Raw genomic sequence first — 20,810 nt, forward strand, 5'->3', positions numbered from 1 at the left:
TAACAGGGTCAAGAAAGAGGGATCACATTTCCCCGGTTTTAGCATCTCTGCACTGGCTTCCAGTGAAATTCAGGGTCGATTTAAAAATCTGATTCATGTCTACAAGGTACTATCTGGTCTCGTGCCCAAATATATAAGTGACCTTCTACACCCTTACTCCCCAACCAGAGCACTCAGGTCTTCTGATCAACTTTTATAAAGGGTTCCTCGTTGTCGCTATAGATCTAAGGGTGACCGTGCCTTTTCTGTGATAAATCCTAATCTCTGGAACAGTCTCCCTTTCCATGTGAGGTTAGCTTCATCATTAGCCATTTTTACATTTTCTTTAAATACATATTTATATTCTGTAGCTTTTGAATAGATCATTGAATAGTTTGAAATAGATAAATATTGTATTTTAAATGTTATTTATTTATTTTATTATGTTTTATATTTAACTTTAAATTAATCTGTTTTTAAATCACTCTGTCATTTTGTTTGTTTGATCTGTAAAGCACTTTGGGTCAACTTCTGTTGTTTTTAAACGTGCTCTATAAATAAAGGTTGACTTGACATAAACTACACTTACAATGTGTGTTTAAAAGAAGGATTGTACTTTTGTTTCTGCAGTGCATTTCACCTAATGCTGGCAATCAAGAACAATATGTCAATAAATAACTCTTGTTTGTGTGTTCCTCATCTCTAGATTATTGATTTAGATCAACATCAATGCAGATTAAAATCATGAATAAATGAGCATTGTTGAAAGCAACTTAAATGAACGGAGCCACGTTGTTTAGACTTTCTGACTGATGGCCTATTATGTAAGGGTTTTTTCAGCTCATGAAACTCGCCTATGATTGGATGGGTGGTTGCTCAATCAACCCAAAGTAACAAAATGCAAAGAATATTGTATAGAAATCCACCATTTGGACTCGGCATGGGTTTAGCTTGAAAAAGTGTGGGGGACCAAATCAACTTTTTAAAGAGTTTGGGGGACGTGTCCCCCACATCCCCTGTGGCTGCTACGCCCTTGTGCCTCACATTGAAGCTGTTAAAGATGATGATGATCCTTTTCAATTGCTTGCTCCCTGGTCCAGTTCTTAATGGCAAAACTGGCTGGAACAAGTAATCAGTAAAGAAAGATGAATAACTTAAAGCTGCTATAGCGAGCAGCCCCCTCTGTTGGTCTAAATAAACAGCACATGATTAACCTTGTTGCCGGTAGGCTTCAATAGGGGCATTCTTGCCACGTATTTTCACTTAGCGGACTGTTTTAAACGTGCAATAAAAATGGGGACATTTCCGGAGACAGCTCCAGTTGGAGACAGACCATCAAAAACTGGGACTGTCCCTGGAAAACGAGGACGTCTGGTCACCCTAGTACCATGCATTAACAAAAAGTTGTGTATGAGTGGTACATGTAATTCACCTATGTTTATTCACCGGTACAACAGAAAATGAGCTTTTGCCATCATACAGTGTATTTGTTGAGTTCGGCTTCTTCCTTATTTTGTTTCCTACTTCAATGCGTGGCATCGTAGTAACGAATGCCCAACTCGGAGGAACGAGGTTCCCAGGTCCACTTGAAGGCGGTCGTGTCTAGAAGGGAGCCCTCTCTCCTCAGCCTCGTGAGATTCTTACATGCCATTAATTTGAAGTTGCACAGCAACGAGAAGCTCTCATAAAAGATTATTTTAAATTGTCTGTTTTGATGAACAGTCAGTTTTGATGATAAATTCATGCTCTAAATAAATATTTCACATAGTAAATTTGACAACTTTAGCTCTACGTCTGCTACTTTTGGGCATGAGATATTGTTGGTCACTGGAGAAGTACATCAGTCAGCTCAGTTAATCAGAGTCTGAATGGGTGGTCAAGTGGTAACATACTCACCCCTTTTATAAGAAGCCCTGGGTTCTAATCAACTCAGATGCAACTTTATATTTTAATAAATGAAGATTGCATCTGCACTTCAGTGGACGTATATCTTAAGTGGGGACAAATTTGTTTGCATTTTTGTTTGTGATTCGATGGGAAAGGTGCGCGAGCTTTGGATCACAAACAAAATCACCACAAGATTTGATTTACATTTTCCAGTTCTAAAAGAGATAAACATCTTTAAACAGCAGCTAGTTATTCAACACAAACACTTTTTCTTAATAATAATAATAATAATAATAATAATAATAATAATATAATAATAATAAGGCAAAGGCTATTTGCACTAAGTGCAAATATTGTTATAGACATATACTTGCACCCCATATTAAATACTAAAAGGGCATCACTGCAGTGTGTTTATTTAGTGACCTACAGACACCCTACACCAATGGTTCTCACCATTTTTGACTCCAAGGCCTCCCACTGTCCAAGACAATATTTGAAGGCCCCCTCGCCCGAAACTAGACGTGTCTGATTAAAATAATTAATCATGGATAATTTTGAATTCTAGAAGTTTCAGAAAGAGTCTGTTAATAATTTTTGGGCATCCATCTTAAAGTATTTTTAGCATTTTAATTAAGTTGGATTATTTTAATTATTTTAATATTTCTTATTTTCAATTCATTTTAAGTCATCTTGAGGCCCCCTTGGAAGTGTGCTTAGGCCCCCTAGATGGTCCCGTCCTCCTGGTTGAGAACCACTGCCCTACACCACCCTATCACTGCAAGGAAATCAACCTTTATATTTATTATTATAAGTAGTATTAAAGAAAAATATTAACAGTGGAGACAGGAAACAGGATGGAGAAAACTGGGGATTAGAACCCAGGTCATCCGCATAGAAAAATCACATTCACACGTCTTATCACTTTAAGCCCAAGGGCGTAGCAGCTGCGGGTAACGTGGGGGACATGTCCCCCACACTGTCAGAGTTTTCTGCTTTAATGTTTTATTTTGGCCACTAGAGGCCCTCATTGTATTTCTTTTCAGTTTCCCGCCATTTTATCATGTGTTATTGTTTTCACCTGTGCCTCATTCTGGACTGTGTATTTAAGTTATTCACTTCCTTTGTTTCTTTGCTTGGTTATTGATGTTCCTAGCCAGTTACTGCTGTAAGTTTGCTCTAGTTCCAAGTACTAAACTTTGTAAGCCTTTTGGTTTGTTCTTTCCCCGTGTTTATTTTTTGCTGTTTTTTTTTTTTTTATATATCTTTTTCCTGAGTTTTTTGGAGATGATTTTTTTTCTCCTTTCAGATCCTTTTCTGGACTAAAGATTTTTCTGTTTTTTGTGATTGTCAGTAAGAAATTGCTATTTTTGTTAATAAACTCTTCTGAGTTCTTTTAAGAGTGCATCTGACTATTGGGTTAAACTCCCTTCTGTGGCTCAGTGGTAGAAATTAAGACTTTTGTGCCAGAGACCCAAGTTCAATTCCTGGCTCTGACAGAATAACCAAGCCACACTATGAACCCAGAGACACCTAACGCTCAAGAACTCCTGGCCACAATTGCTCAGCAGGAGTCCACAGTCCAATGCCATGAGTCAGCACTAGTCCAACAGGAGACTGTGATGGCTAAACACTCACAAGTGCTGTCGGATCTCATGATTTCTGTTTGTCAGATCCTGGACCGGCTGCTCTCTACTTCAGCTACTGCTTCTCCTGCTGCCTCGGTACCCCTTCTGGATTCTCAAGTACTCTCTCCCCTGATTGAACCTTGCCTAGCTCCACTGTAACATTTCTCAGGTGATCCCAGTGCATGTGATGGGTTCCTGACTCAATTCTCTCTCACATTTGAATTACAACCATCTTCCTTCCCCTCAGATTGGGCCAAGATTGCATATGTTATTACCCTCCTTTCTGGCAAGGCTCTTTCTTGGGCAACAGCGGTCTGGAAGGCACAGGCACCCTTCTGTTCCAGTTATTCTGTGTTTGAAAAGGAGATCAAGCGAATCTTTGACCACCCCCTCAGTGGCCGGCAAGCCTCTAAGAGACTTCTCACCCTCTAACAAGGTAATGGCAGCGCGGCTCAATATGCCATACAGTTTCGGACAGTTGCAGCAGGGAGCGGCTGGATGAGGCCCTCATGATGTGCTTCCTGAATGGTCTGTCTGAGGCAATCAAGGATGATATGGCTACCAGAGAACCTGCCCCCCCAGAGGTCATATTCTCTTTGTCTCCCCCCGAACGAACTGCTATGGACAAATACATTAACGAATCCCTTGCGGCAGGTATCATCCAACCATCCACTTCCCCTGCTGGAGCTGGATTCTTTTTCGTTGGGAAGAAGGATGGCGGACTCCGGCCATGTATTGATTACAGGGGCCTTAATAAGATCACTGTTCGAAACCGCTATCCCTTGCCATTAATGACCACTGCTTTCGAACTTCTGCAAGAAGCCTCCATCTTCACTAAGCTTGACTTGCGCAATGCCTACCATCTCGTGCACATCAGGCAAGGAGATGAATGGAAGACCGCCTTCTACATGCCCACTGGGCACTATGAATATTTGGTTATGCCCTTCGGTCTCACCAATGCTCCTGCAGTATTTCAAGCTCTCATTAATGATGTTCTCAGAGACATGCTCAACCAATTTGTGTTTGTCTACTTGGACTATATCCTCATCTTCTCGAGTTCCCTCCAAGAACATGTAAAACACATCAGTAAGGTTCTCAGATGTCTTCTTGATAACCATCTTTATGTTAAACCTGAGAAATGCGAGTTCCATGTGACCAAAGTTCAGTTCCTGGGGTTCATTATCAAGCCTGGCCAGATACAAATGGACCCTCAAAAGGTCCAAGCAGTTGTGGATTGGCCCTCCCCCCTCATCGGTAAAGGAAGTACAGCTTTTCCTTGGTTTCGCCAATTTTTATCGCAGATTCATCCAGAACTTCAGTACTGTGGCGGCTCCTTTTATCTGCCCTCACCAAGGGGAACACAACCAGCTTTAATTGGGGACATGAAGCAGAGTTGGCCTTCAGCAAACTCAAAAGCCATTTTACCTCTGCACCTATTCTCATTCTCCCTAACCCAGATAAACCCTTCACCATTGAGGTCGATGCTTCGGACGTGGGGTTTGGAGCTGTGCTGTCCCAAAGAGGGGAGGACAACAAGTTGCATCCATGTGCATTCCTTTCCCATCGCCTTACACCAACTGAGACGAACTATCATGTTGGGGATCGAGAGTTACTGGCAGTTAAGCTAGCGCTTGAAGAGTGGAGGCATTGGCTTGAGGGGGCCAAACACCCATTCCAAGTATTCACGGACCACAAAAATCTGGAATACATTCAGCAGGCAAAGCGACTCAACCCCTGCCAGGCACCTTGGTCCTTATTCTTCAACCGTTTCCAGTTCATCTTATCCTACCGCCCTGGCTCTAAAAACCTAAAACCTGATGCTTTGTCCCGAGTATATGTAAACACTCCTCAGGAAGATTCTATTGCATCAATTATTCCTAGTTCCAAGATAATAGCTCCTATCAGGTGGGATCTGGAAAATACTGTAAAACAAGCCCAAGCCTAAGAACCTGACCAAGGAGGGGGGCCAACCCACTGCCTGTTTGTCCCTAAAGCTGTCCGCTCCCAGATCCTCCAATGGGGACAATCCTCTCGTCTCACTTGTCATCCTGGTACCTCTCGCACTCTTGAGTTCCTCCAAAGACAATTTTGGTGGCCAACTATCAAGGAGGATGTGACAACATTTGTAAACGCATGTCCATGTGCAACCAAAATAAGGTCCCTCACCGCTCTCCACAGGGGCTATTGCATCCTCTCTCCATACCTCATAGACCTTGGTCTCATCTTTCTATGGATTTTATCACTGGACTTCTCACGAGGCAACACCACTATCATGGTCATAGTTGACAGATTCTCCAAGGCTGCCCGATTCATTCCTCTGCCCAAACTACCCACCATTAAGAAACTGCAGAATTGGTTATAAACCACGTCTTCCGAGTCTTTGGCATCCCACAAGACATCGTCTCTGAGGACCCCAATTTTCCTCCCGATTCTGGCGGGCATTTTGTCAATCTCTAGCGGCTACAGTGAGTCTATCTTCTGGGTTCCACCCGGAGTCCAATGGGCAAACGGAGAGGCTTAACCAGGATCTTGAGACTACACTGAGGTGTATGGCAGCCAACAACCAGTCCTCTTGGTCTTCCTTCGTCATGTGGGCAGCAATACGCTCACAATACCCTTCGCTCCTCAGCTACAGGCATGTCCCCTTTCGAGTGCCAGTTGGGATACACCCCTGCTCTATTCCCTGAGCAAGAAGTGGAGGTTGCAGTTCCCTCTGCTCAACAGTTCGTTAAACGTTGCCGCCAGACATGGAAAAAAGCCCGACTCAAGCTCTTGAAGGTCTCTCAGCAGTATCAGCACCAGGCCAATCGCAGACGCAGACCTGCCCCCACTCTGTGCCCCGGCCAAAGAGTCTGGCTCTCCACCAAGAACATTCCCTTGTGGGTGGAATCCCGTAAACTTTCCCAGAGGTTCATTGGCCCCTTCAGGATTGCCAGGAAAGTAATCCCAGTTACTTACCATTTATATTTGCCTAGGTCTTTGAAGATAAATCCCACTTTTCATGTCTCACTGTTAAAACCTGTTTTGTCTTCTCCTTTTCTTGCGACAGGTAAACCTCCCCCTCCTCGTATCATTGGTGGCCAGCCAGCCTACACAGTCCACAGAATACTGGATGCCCGTCAAGTACGTGGGTCCCAGCAGTATCTTGTGGACTGGGAAGGATATGGCCCTGAGGAGCGCTCCCGGGTCCCTGCCAAGGACATCTTGGACCCCAAACTAATTCAAGAATTTCATGCTCGCAAGTCCAGTCATCCAGGAGGGAACGTCAGGAGCCGTTCCTAGAGGGAGGTGTCCTGTCAGAGTTTTCTGCTTTAATGTTTTATTTTGGCCACTAGAGGCCCTCATTGTATTTTCAGTTTCCTGCCATTTTATCATGTGTTATTGTTTTCACCTGTGCCTCCTTCTGGACTGTGTATTTAAGTTGTTCACTTCCTTTGTTTCTTTGCTTGGTTATTGATGTTCCTAGCCAGTTACTGCCGTAAGTTTGCTCTAGTTCCAAGTACTAAACTTTGTAAGCCTTTTGGTTTGTTCTTTCCCCGTGTTTATTTTTTGCTGTGTGGTTTTTTTTCTTTTTCTTTTTTTTTTTTTTTTAAATCTTTTTCCTGAGTTTTTTGGAGATTATTTTTTCCTCCTTTCAGATCCTTTTCTGGACTAAAGGTTTTTTTGTGATTGTCAGTAAGAAACTGCTTTTGTACTCATTTGCTATTTTTGTTAATAAACTCTTCTGAGTTCTTTTAACAGTGTGTCTGACTATTTGATTCAACTCCCTTCTGTGGCTCTGTGGTAGAAACTAAGACTTTTGCTCCAGAGACCCAAGTTCGATTCCCGGCTCTGACACACACCTTTTAAAAAGGTGATTTTTGTCCTCCGCACATTTCCAAGCGAAACCCATACTGAGTCCAAATGATGGATTTGTACACGGTATTCTTTGTGTTTTGTTACTTTGGGCTGATTGAGTGACCATCCAGCCAATCGCAGGTGAGATTCATGAGCCGAAATAACCCTTACGTAATAGGCTGTCAGTCAGACATTCTAATCAACGTGGCTCTGTTTATTTCTACAAAGTTGCTTTCAACAATGCTAATTTATTCATGTTTATTATCGGCATTGATGTTGATCTAAATGAATAATCTAGAAATGAGGAACACACAAAGGAGAGTTATTTATTGGCATATTGTTCTTGATTGGCAGCCTTATGTGAAATGCACTGCAGAAAAACAAAACAAAGGACAATCCTTTTAAGCACACATTGAAAGTGGAGTTTAATTTAGTGCCTGAATCTTCATTAAGTTATACTTTTAACATTATGCTTGTGAGGTAAAAGTTTGATAAGTTGTTTTTGCCAATTTAAGCAGATTATTAGATCTGTGTTAAATTTTAAAGCAATTTTTATATCAGCTCCTATTTTTTTACCTCTATCTGAGTGTGCAGTCGACCAACTGTAGGAAAAAAGATAGATCTGCTGTGTTCTTAGAAAACAGGCATTTTACTGAAGTGAAATAGATATGTAGACACTTTTTTTTATACATGAAAATGTACGGACATTATTGAAACTCATTATAATTGTCATGTGTATTTTGTTGGTTCATGTTTTTCATGTCTTTTATTTTGAAATTCTAGTTCCTGTTTCATGTCATGTGGTTCCCTTGTCATGTGATTTCATGTTTCCCTCCATGTTCATGTGTCTTGTTTTCATTGGTTGATTGTCTTGTTAGCTTGTTTAAAGTTCTTAGTGTTTATTGGTTATCTTTGTCATGTGTTCTCCCATGTCTAGTATTTAAGCCTCATGTTTTCCTTTGTCCATTGTCAGGTATTGATTGTTTGTATGTAACTTTGTTGGCGAGTCAAGTCTATGCCAAGCCAAGTCTATGCCAAGCCAAGTTTGTTATGTCAAGTTTACTGTATGTTTACTTCATGTTTGTTGTTAGGGTTTATGGAATACATGTTGGAATAAATTTGCACTTGGGTTCTTCATCGTCTTTGTTATTGCCAGTGCCAGCAGCATACATTACAGATGTTACAGAGAGAATATTACAATAATTATCAGAAGACTATTGTTGTCTTTTGATATGTCATGCACAGCAGCTCACAAACTGTAGGAAAATTATTGATTTTCTTTGTTCTTGTAATGCTTAAAACCTCTACTAAAGTCTCTTTCTAGGTCTGTAGACATAGAAATATTAAAGGATTCAAATTTTCTATTGATCGTTGATTCAGTGACTAACTCATTTCACACAAGACACTCATTTCTCACCACATTCTGGCATCACCAGAAATGGCCAATGAACGAATCATTAAATTAATCTGAAAATTTTTTGGTGAACGTAGTCAAAACACTCGAGCCACTTGGATACATTTAAATCCCACAGTGCACAAGCACAGAGTAAAAAATTAAATTGTGCTCATGCACAATTGTCATTATTGTAATTGATAAAATAATTTATTCAGGACCAGCTTGTGCTCAGTCTTTTATTGTCATGTATGAAACAGAAGCAAGTGCTCCACAAGATGCCCTTTATTTTTGCAGCTAATTTTGCAATTATTTTGCAATACTTGAATATTTAAAATACTACAAATATTAAAAGTAAATACTAATTTAATACTTATATCATACATAATAATATATACTGTAATATATTAATATTACCTATGTGAGCACCCCCACCACACACTTTTAAAATGAGTGCTACGCCCCCTGATTAAGCCATTGCAAAAACACTTAAAGAGCAGTTTGTTATTAATTTCTTTGTTTCCACCAGACTATTTCAGTGCAAATAGCCCCACTGTGGCAGGTATTTACACCTAGTGCAAATAGTCACTCTATGATAATAATAATAATAACAATGTTATATTATTTATATTATTGAAGTTTCTAATGCTTTCCATCATTAATACGTTGAGATGCGAACAAAAAAAGCACAGGCGAAAGCATCTTAACTGAATGCGCATGCGCGAGAAGTTGACGAGACAGGATCCCTTCTAGACACGACTCGAGAAGGCAGCTATCGTTTTTATTTATTTATTTATTTTTATTATTACAGAACAAGAACACTTACAACAAAATATACATACAATGATCACAATGAACTCTGATACAATTATAGTAGCAGCAAAAAGTAAAATTATAAAGAAAGAAAAAACAATAACAAATAATAATAATTAACCAAATAAAACCAGGGGATAACTTAAAATGAATTAACAAGAGAAAAGGTTTCAAGTATTCTATACATTCGTTTTGCCTTTTTATTTCTTATATCTTTTAGAGTCTCAATATAATGCATCAGTTCAGTTTTAAATGGTATTATGTTAGGTTTATTGTTTGCCCATTTTTGTTTGTGTATATGGTATTTTCCATATATAATTAACAGATTTATCACCAAATTTTGTTCCAAACTCTTATTCTTAAATAATAAAAATATATCTTTCCCAGTTAGTCAAATCTTTAATTTTGTGTGTTTAAGTATTAAATATTCAATATCAATCCAAAAAAGTTGGGTAAACACACATTCAAAGAATAAGTGTTTTATGGATTCTTCCTCTAAGTCACAAAAACACATGTAGTCTTCGTGTCCCTAAAAAATCTTGAGACTACTTGTCTCACTGGGTAAATTAAATGAATAATTTTATATGTGACTTCTTTAACTTTATTGGTGAGACAGTATTTACTAGGTAACTTCCAGACCTTTTTCCATTCAATCTGATTATACAATGAATTCCAATATGGTTTGCATTTAGGTAACGATGTATTTCTGCATATTGTTTTTATAAATAAGTTGTTAAATTTTTTATCTAAAATCTCCACACCATTAATACTTATCTGAGTATTATATACAGAAATACACTCAGAGGATATATCACCCAATAAGAGTTGAATAAGGCCACCAGGAATGGCATCAAAAACTATTGCAAACTCTTTAGCAATCACCGGAATCTTATAGTAATTAAGGAATTCACAATAATTAAAAAGTTGTCCATTACTCTTAAATAACTGTCTCACCAGTACAATACCGTTATCATACCAGTTTCTAAAAAATAAAGATTTGTTTTTAAACACAATATTCTTGTTATTCCATATTACAGATTTGTGTGGAGAGAAGTTATGTTTATAAATGAGCATCCATAATAAAAAAGCCTGTCTATGAAAACAAGATAGCTTTATCGGAACCTTGTTTACATCAAAATTACATCTCAAAAAAAAAATTCCAAACCTCCCAACTTTCCAAAAATCAGGTCAGGGATAATGTTCCATATTTTGTCTTTAAAGCATAAATAATTCTTTATCCATTTATTCTTAAATACGCAATTAGCAGTATTAAAATCAAGTACATTCAGACCACCTTCTTCAATTGGATTGCATAGAATCGTCTTTTTTAAATAGTGCGGTCTGTTCTTCCAGATGAAATTAAACAAAACAGTATCCACTTCTTTTATAACTGACTGTGGAACGTCTAATGCAAGAGCTGTATAAACTAAGCGCGATAACCCTTCAGTTTTAGATAATAATATTCTACCTTTCAATGATAGATCTCTCATTAACCATGAATTTAATTTTTGTTTAATTTTCCCAATAATTGGTGTAAATTTCAAATTATTTCTCTCCTGATCTTTACAGATCTTGATACCTAAATAATCTACCACCTCCTTCACTGGTATACCATGTATGTTATCAACGTTACAAGTTCTCAAAGGAAACAAAACACTTTTTTGATGTTTAAAAATAAACCAGATACAGATGAGAAAGTATGAAGACAATCAATAGCTTTTTTTATTTCAATTTCATTTTGCAAAAAAGGGTAGTATCGTCCGCTAATTGGGAGCATTTTATTTCTTTCTTCAAAAGTGTAATACCCCAAAATTTATCTCTTTTAATATGTATGGCCATAGTTTGTGTTACAAGTAAAAAAAAGAAAGGGTGAGATTGGGCAGCCCTGTCGTATGCCTCTATTGATTTTAAACCTTGATGTTGTTCCATATGTCATCTTAATTGAAATGTTACAGTCATTATATAATGTTCGAATAGCTCGTTTAAAGAATTCTCCAAAACCAAAAAAATTTAAGGTCTCCAACATGAAATTATGATCAATAGTATCAAATGCTTTAAAAAAATCAACAAACAAAATAAAACTTTTATCTGTAATAAAATCGTTGTAATCAATTAAATCCAAAATGAGCCTTATATTATTACAAATGTGTTGACCTTTCATAAATCCCGACTGACAATCATCAATAATGGGATCAATACAATACTTTAGTCTTTCAGCAAATATACTTGCGAAAATTTTTGCATCATTATTAATCAATGTAATCGGGCGCCAATTTTCTAAAAGTAATACATTTTTATTGGGCTTTGCTAATAAAGTTATCAAACCTTGTCTCAGTGAACCTGGTAAATAACCGTATTGTATAGCCTCTCTAAATACAGCTAACAAAAAAGGTGACAACTCGTTTTGGAAATATTTATAAAATTCACTAATTAAACCATCATTCCTGGGTGACTTATTGTCTTTAAGTTTGTTAATACAATGAAGTACTTCATTTAGAGATATTTCTTGGTCACACATTTTCATAGAAGACTCACTTATCTTTTTAGCATCCTCTTTAATAGAATCCAAGAATGACTGTGCATTACTCAATTTGTCGTCATAAGAATACAATTTCTCATATAATTTTGCCACATATCTTGATATTTCCATAATATTTTCTGTTAACTGTCCATTAATATTCAGTTTGACCATAGATGTGAGTTCTACATTTCTTTTTTCCATGTTAAAAAAATATTTGGTACTTTTTTCTCCTTCCTCTAACCATTTCTTCCTTGATCTAATAAAGGCACCCTTTGCTTTATATTCATATATTTTATCTAAATCTAATTGTAATTGTAATAATTTATTTTTCCCTTCTTGATCTAAATTGCAATTTCCAGAGAGATTTATTATTTCACATATACGTTTTTCTTCATTTTTTTTCCTCTGTTTTGCCATTTCTTTTCCTCTCCTTATGGCTAAAGCTCTTATTTTATATTTCATTAATTCCCAATTTAAGCCGAAAGTATTTGTTGAATGTGCCTCATTCCAACAATCTATAATAATATTTTTAACATCCTCTCTGAACTGCTCATCTTTCAGTATGTTTTGGTTCATTTTCCAGTACGTAATTGTTTTTACATCACTGGATTTTGTTGTATCTAGTGAGAGAAAAATGCCTTTGTGTTCTGTAAGAATAGACGGCTCTATAGAGACCTCTTTAACAAAATTCACTAAATACCTTGAAATTAACCAATAATCTATACGTGACTGCTGAGTAAGGTTCCTTTTACACCATGTAAATTTAATTTTATCTGGATACTTATGTCTCCATATATCAATTAAGTCAAAAGTAGAACATAAATTATTCAATTCTGGAAGAACAGACCTGACATTTGGACGAGGAGGAAAATAATCCTTTTCAGAATCCCATATTGTATTAAAATCTCCTCCAATTACAAATTTTGCATTGCTAAACTTTTCTATTATTTTTTGAATCTGATCTTCGAAATGTAAAAAAAAAAAAAGCTTTATTTTGCGTGGTAAAGTTTGTTGCATAGACATTTCCCGAAATAAAAATTTCAGCATTCTTTTCTATTACCAATATCACCCATCGACCTGAGTCATGCAATTTAGTTTAAGGCAGCTATCGTTTGTTGAGATTGGATAGCGATTGTATACGTCATCATTTGCGTCGTCGCAGTTGTGTGACAACTGTGTTTTGGTGTAGAGAGAGATGGCTGAGCGTGAGGCGCTAAAGAGAGAAATAGAAGAGCTGCAGAGTAAGTGTGTTCATTTTATATTTATGTCGAGCTCTTAATATAATTAAACAGTGATATCAGCCCTAACGGTTATTCGTTGAAGCTCAAACTGAAAGCGGTTATGTATTAACACCTTTCAGACAGTTTAACTTGACCGTTATCTATGACCGATCGCTTACCTCATTCATTTGATCTCGTTGCTGGCAGTTCTTCGCCGGTTATTGTAACCGTTACTTTGGTTGTTCAAAGCTCTTAATGCAGCTCGCAGTCCTTTGAATTCTGCTCAGTTGTAATATTTGTTATTTCATGAGAAATGTTCTTTTAAATCCGCCCTCGATACCAATGACAGATCAAATCAAATCAAACTCAAATCACATTTATTGTCACACAGCCATATACACAAGTGCAATGGTGTGTGAAATTCTTGGGTGCAGTTCCGATCAATATAGCAGTAGTGACAGTGATGAGACATATACCAATTTACAATAACATCAATTTAACACAACACAATTTAAAGTCTAATATACACATAATTACACACAACAGTATACAAATAATAACATACACTGTACAGTATACAATATGCACAATATAGAATACACATTATTGAATAAAAATAAAAAAGTATATGTAGAAGTATATATAGAATGTACAGTAGGCTGTATTGTACTGTATTGACATTCAGGCTGTCGGTTGATAGTAAGTTGTTAAGAGAGAATATATATAATATAATATAATATAATTTATGACAGTCCGGTGTGAGATATAAGAGTGAGAATAATAAAGTGCAGTGCTGATGTATTTTGATCATGGGAGATCAAGCGTTCAAAAGTCTGATTGCTCGGGGGAAGAAGCTATCATGGAGTCGGCTGGTGCGGGTCCTGATGCTGTGATATCGCCTGCCTGATGGTAGCAGTGAGAACAGCCCATGGCTCGGGTGGCTGGAGTCTCTGATGATCCTCCGAGCTTTTTTCACACACCGCCTCATATATATTTCCTGGAGGGAGGGAAGCTCACCTCCGATGATGTGTCTGGCAGTTCGCACTACCCTTTGCAGTGCTTTGCGGTTGTGGGCTGTGCTATTGCCGTACCAGGTGGAGATGCAGCCAGTCAGGATGCTCTCCACAGTGCAGGTGTAGAACCGTGTGAGGATGTGGCGGTTCATTCCAAACTTCCTCAGCCATCTCAGGAAGAAGAGGCGCTGATGAGCCTTCTTCACAACGACTTCAGTGTGGATGGACCATGTGAGTTCCTCAGTGATGTGGACACCCAGGAACTTGAAGCTGCTGACTCTCTCCACTGGTGCTTCATTGATGGTGATGGGACTGTGTTCTCTGTCTTTTCTTCTGAAGTCCACCACAAGCTCCTTTGTCTTACTGACGTTGAGGGAGAGGTTGTGCTCCTGACACCAGTGTGTCAGAGTGTGCACCTCCTCTCTGTAGGCTGTTTCATCATTGGCAGTGATCAGACCTACCACCGTCGTGTCATCAGCAAACTTAATGATGGCATTGGAGCTATGTGTTGCCACACAGTCATGTGTGTACAGGGAATACAGGAGTGGGCTGAGAACACAGCCCTGTGGGGCTCCAGTGTTGAGGGTCAGTGATGAGGAGATGTTGCTGCCTATTCTAACCACCTGGCGTCTGCTTGACAGGAAGTCCAGGATCCAGCTGCACAGCGAGCTGTTTAAGCCCAGAGCCCGGAGTTTCTCATCTAGCTTGGAGGGCACTATGGTGCTGAATGCTGAGCTGTAGTCTACAAACAGCATTCTCACATAAGTGTTCTTTTTTTTTCCAGGTGGGAGAGAGCAGTGTGTAGTGTAGATGCAATGGCATCATCAGTGGAGTGGTTGTTGCGGTAAGCAAACTGCAATGGGTCAAGAGAGAGAGGCAGCACAGAGCAGATGTAATCTCTGATTAGTCTCTCAAAGCATTTGCTGATGATGGGGGTCAGTAACAGCAACAGGACGCCAGTCATTTAAGCAAGTTAATTTTGATTGCTTTGGAACAGGCACAATGGTGGATGTTTTAAAGCATGTGGGGACTACAGACAAAGAGAGGGAAAGGTTGAAAATGTCTGTAAAAACACCAGCCAGCTGGTTCACGCACGCTCTGATGATGCGGCCCGGAACACCGTCTGGGCCCGCGGCTTTGCGGATATTCACCCGCCGGAAGGATCGGGTTACATCCGCTACAGAGACGGAGAGTGAACTAACCTCTGTAGCTTCGGCCGCGAGAGCTCTCTCCGCGAGGGCGGTGTTATTGTGTTATTTACTGGTGTTAGATGTACGCACTGTCAGAAGTTTGTACATCACTGTTAGATGTTTCTGATCATATTTGTCATATCCAAAGCAAAATATATTTTTAACCCTGTTAAAGACAATAACTTGATTGATGTTCAGTGGACTCTATTTAGTCTTTATTTATTTTTTTTTAAAGAATCTGATTTGTCAAAGCATTTTGCTGTTAACTTCTGAGGGATGTGGACTGGACTGCTGTGTGTACTGTTATTTCCTTCTTCCTAATAAATTAACAATTTCTTCATGTGCAAATAAATTACAAAAATTTGATGACTAAACAGAAATCAGAAGAAACTATCTACCATTTAAAATACAATATTATTTCTTTAGATTTTTTTTTTTTTTTTAACAAAGTTTTGTGTGAAATTGTGTAAATATAGTGCTAAAAAAGTTTATAATTATTTATTTATTTATTTTTTTTTAGCAGTTATGTTTGTTATTTACACACAATATTAAATTGTGTGATGTATCGGCCAATCGGTCACCCTGCTCTCTGGATATCAGCATCGGTTATTAAAAAACCCATGTCGGTAGACCACTTGTAGTGCTGAATAGGACTGAAATGATTAGTCGACAATAAAAAATTGTCGAATAGTCGTTTGATCACATTTAATGTAACATGACATAATATGAAACTCTTATGATGACGCATGCAAGTAGCACTGCAGTTCACACCTGAATGAGGAGAGGAAGATTTACACAGCTCACAGTCCAGACGCACTCTAAATTTTCCAAACAAAATTTTCAGGTGATGTAGATCGCAAAGTATGAGGGAATTATACAAAAATACCAAATAAGTAAATACAGAAGCACTCTCGTTGTGGAATAAGCAGAGCCGGAGCTCTTGAAAGGAAACACTACATTACATTACATCTTTAATGCAGTTATATTTATTGCATTATAGCTTTATTAAAGTTAAAATAATAAGGAAACAGGTCATTTAAATAACTACAAACTCCGAAACTGGCATTTGTCTGTGTAGTCAGCACCTCTTCTATGAGTTGCGCGAAGTGTCCCGATCTAAGGGGGAGAGATTGAAACTGCACCCGGCTGATGACACTCTGTCGCGGGGACGCTCATCCCTCAAGCATGCAAGCTTAATGCAGCTAGATTATAACGTGATGGCTCGTGACTTATTGAATTATAATATGTCACAGTGCATTTCTAATAGTGAAGAAAACTGGCAATAGGCAGCTTTATTAATGAGAGAGAGTTTGTTTTTTTTGGGTGTTAAAGATGGATTGAAGTGAACAAAAAGGTGAGAGAGGTAGACTTCGCCTCATTATACACGGCAACGAAATACGTTTTTGATTTGTTTTTGTTTTGGCTTGTTTTACAAAATAAATATCTAAAACTCCTTTAAAACAACGTACATTTTCTTTAGCAGCTATACTGCAGAATAAAAAATTGTTATCCGAGAAATATCTAAAAGTATTATTTAAAAGTATTAAAATATCTAAAAATCCTTAAAAAAAAAAAAAAAAGATGCATTCACCTGAGAAGCAGCATATAAGATACAGTGCTGCTTGAAAATATGTGAACCTCTTGAGCATTTTGGAGTTTTCTATTATTTTACCATTATTTCTTTATTTAATCAGAACCAGTATTTTTTATATGAAATAACAGGTGTATGTTTATCAATTCCATATACTTTTTTTGAGGAAATCAATTGTGTAGTCAAAAGACTAAATTAAACATATTTTTATATAAAATTTTGTAGGTGCAAAAGTTAGTGAACTCTGAGCTGCATTGCTTAAAATGAGCAGGTAAATAAAATTAGGTGGGACAAAATTGGTGGCTAAATTAACCAATGAAATAAGAGATCTTTAGGCAAGAAATTGGGCAGCACTGATTGAAACAGAGATAAAACTAGGTCAGTTTAGTCTTACCAAAGTGAACCCATACAGGTCAATCATTCCGAGAAGAAAATAAATCTCAGAGGACCTCAGAAAGAAGGTAGTGACAGCACATTTGTCTGGGGAAAGCTATAGATTCATCTAAAAAAAAAAAAATTGAGCTCCATTGGTCAACCGTGAGGCAGATCATCTACAAATGGAGAGCACTGAAAATTACTGCAACTCTGCCTAGAAGTGGACGACCTTCTAAAATATCTGCAAGAGATGCAAGAAAAATGATAATTCAGGTAAAAGCCAACCCAAACATAACATCTAGGGATTTGCAGACCTCTCTTGCTGCATCTGGGACACATGTGCATTCTTCCACAATAAGAAGAAAACTCCTTCATCATGGCTTTCATGGGAGGGTAGCTAGGAAGATGCCTCTGCTCTCAAAAAAGAACAAAGCTGCCCATCTCAACTTTGCCAGAGAGTACCTGGAGAAACCTGAAGCTTTCTGGAAGTCCAGTCTGTGGACAGATGAGTCCAAAATTGAACTGTTTGGTCACAACCAAAACCGCCACGTTTGGTGAAAAGTCAACACTGCATACCACTATAAGAACCATCTCCCAATAGTGAAGCATGGTGGTGGGAACATTAAGATCTGGGCCTACTTTTCGTCCTCGGGACCTGGACAACTCCACATAGTCCAGAGAATCATGAATTCTGAGGAATATTGTAAAATCCTGGAACATAACCTCAAGCCATCAGTTGTGAAGTTATAGCTTGGCTGAAAATGGATCATGCAACATGATAATGATCCAAAGCATTCCAGCAAAACAACCAAAGAATGGCTGAGGAAGAATACGATTCGTGTTTTGGATTGGCCCAGTCAAAGTCCGGACCTGAATCCAATTCAAATGCTGTGGCGGGACCTGAAGCAGGCAGTTCATGCCAGACGCCCATCCAACCTCACTCGACTGGCTGCATTCTGCAAGGAGGAGTGGGCAAAAATCCCCCAAAGCAGATGTGAGAGACTGATTAGTCGCTACAGAAACCGTTTGGTTGAGGTTATTGCTGCGAAAATAGGTGCAATATTCTATTAACTGAAGGGGTTCAAATATTTTTACACCCATGAAATCTGAGTTTTTGTTAAATCAACCACTTTCGTTAAATAAACAATGACAATATATAATTTTCTTTTGAGTCCATTATTTGGAATGTCAGTATTATGAATTGGGGTATAGATTAACATTTAATAAGGTTATTTTAGTCAGTATTTTTGTAAAAAATACTATCTCTGTAGGGTTCACAAACTTTCGAGCAGCACTGTATTTAGACTTGATTTTAGAGAATTTATTTAGTCTTTACTGCACTTGCAGAAGAAAAAATACATTTATACAAAATACACATATTTAAGATACATTCTTTCAAAGCAAATCTAAATATCTTATATGTTGCTTCTCAAGTAAATGTATCTTGTTTTAAGGATTTTTAGACTATTTTAAATGGAAAACGAGACAAAAACACTTGATGACAAAATTATTTTTTGCAGTGATTTTTTTTTTTTTACTGAATGAATCTTAATAAAAAGTATTTTTTCCTTAATGTCATTTAGAGGTATTTTTAAAAGATGAAAAGGTATTTTTCTCCTCTGTATTGTTAGCAAGCATGTTTATTACAGCCTTTTAAATTGGGGCACAAGTTGAATAGTCGGTTTAGAGCTAATGATTAATCGTTGCAATAATCACAGAATAAGCTAATAAATGTTCTAATAATCGTTAGTTTAGTCGATTATGAAAATAATCATTAGTTGCAGCCCTAGTACTGAATATTTATACTGGTTTATTATATAATATGTACAATTACAGTTGAGTTTAGAAATAAAAAATAATGTCAGCAAGAAGTTGTTTGTAAAAGTGTAAAAATATATAAAAACACTAATAGGATATAGCATTAAAATGCATTTAATTACACAGGTTTATTATTGTTACATAAAATATTATAAGAAAATAAAATTGGTAAAAGCTGCCTGTAAAATAAGGAAAAATAAATAAATAAAAACAGTATTTTAAACAAGACTTAAAAAGAGAAATAGACTCAGAAGATCTGATATTCCAGGGGAGGCTGTTCCAAAGTTAAAGGGCCTTCATTGCAAAGGCTCCGTCTTAAGTTTTACATCTAGATCTTGGAACAGCCATCAGTTTATAACAATATGATCTAAGAGGTCTAACTGTTTGATAAGGTCTCAGCAGTGTATATTGTTGTATATTCTGTATCCATGCAATGCTTAATTAAAATCTAAAACGTACTGATAACCAGTAAAGTGAGGCTAAAGCTAGAGTGTTGTTTAAGTGTAATATGACTATTATTATTATTATTAATATTGTATTTTAATTTTGTTATTTTTAATACAGATTGATTATTAGCCTATTAAGAGTAATAGGGTCAGTTCCAAAACCTAGTGAGCTTCCTCCCTCCCGAGGCAGCACTTTAAAAAGGCGTGCTCCCGACGCAATGACTGTTTCACTAGAGGCACTAGCACCACTAAACGGTATTGCAAAATTAAACGTTGTTTTCAAAACAGCTTTCTGAATATGCCCCCCTTCTGCCATTGATCGAACAAACAGATAGTCCTTGAGACGGGTCACTCAAAACAAACAGAGGAATTTTCATAGCGCCACATAGACACAGTGACCATGTTTACATGCACTATTCCAGGGTTTTTGCAGAAAGCGCCATTCTGGAACATCATGTAAACTAGAACGCCGGTTCCTTGTGCCACTTAAGGTATTAAGAGAAAGTGTTGTAACACATCCAGGTTTCTCACTGAGAATGTGGCTTAATGTGGTCATGTAAACACATAAGCAGCATTCTAACAGGTTTTTGAAGAGTGTGCATGAACAGACCAGATAACAAACGTCATAGGATGGAGCCCAACAACATGTCAACACAGCAGAAAGAATTCAGCATTTCTGGGAGTACAGTTGGAAAATCACATACACTATAAACCATAAACCATACCCATTTATACACACCAGTGTAAAATATCGATCGACTGTCCCTAACGCCTGCATATATGCGCTGGTACATTGAGGGAATCCCGGAGTTTTACGTAATAGGGAAACCCCACTAATGAAATGCAATTTTTGCCATGTTTGTTATTTACACAAGCGTTGCAGGGAAATTATGTTGCTGTGGAAAAAGCTGCTAACTGACCGAGCCACATGTATATGGGAGTAAAGAGTACACCGCTTATCCAGTGCATGTAAATAGGAACGCTGTTTTCTCGCAATAAAAAAAAAAGATGTTACTGTGTTTCAGAAGGGACAAATTATTGGCCTGCATCAAGCAAAGAAAGCAACCAAGGAGTTTGCTGAAATCACTGGAATTGGGTT

General features: G+C 37.7%; 1 protein-coding gene across 1 annotated transcript in view; it reads left to right on the forward strand.

The window, feature by feature from the left end:
• The first annotated feature begins 13,228 nt into the window (after positions 1–13,228).
• The window catches only part of LOC127445870 (zinc finger CCCH domain-containing protein 3-like), a 181,927-nt gene continuing 174,345 nt past the window's right edge, over positions 13,229–20,810 (forward strand). Inside the window, exon 1 of the mRNA XM_051706308.1 lies at positions 13,229–13,299. Within this exon, the coding sequence (XP_051562268.1) occupies positions 13,254–13,299 (46 nt within the window). The 5' untranslated portion in view covers positions 13,229–13,253. The remainder of the gene's footprint in view (positions 13,300–20,810) is intronic.

This window comes from Myxocyprinus asiaticus, chromosome 9, assembly GCF_019703515.2.
Source record: "Myxocyprinus asiaticus isolate MX2 ecotype Aquarium Trade chromosome 9, UBuf_Myxa_2, whole genome shotgun sequence".
Taxonomy (NCBI): domain Eukaryota; kingdom Metazoa; phylum Chordata; class Actinopteri; order Cypriniformes; family Catostomidae; genus Myxocyprinus; species Myxocyprinus asiaticus.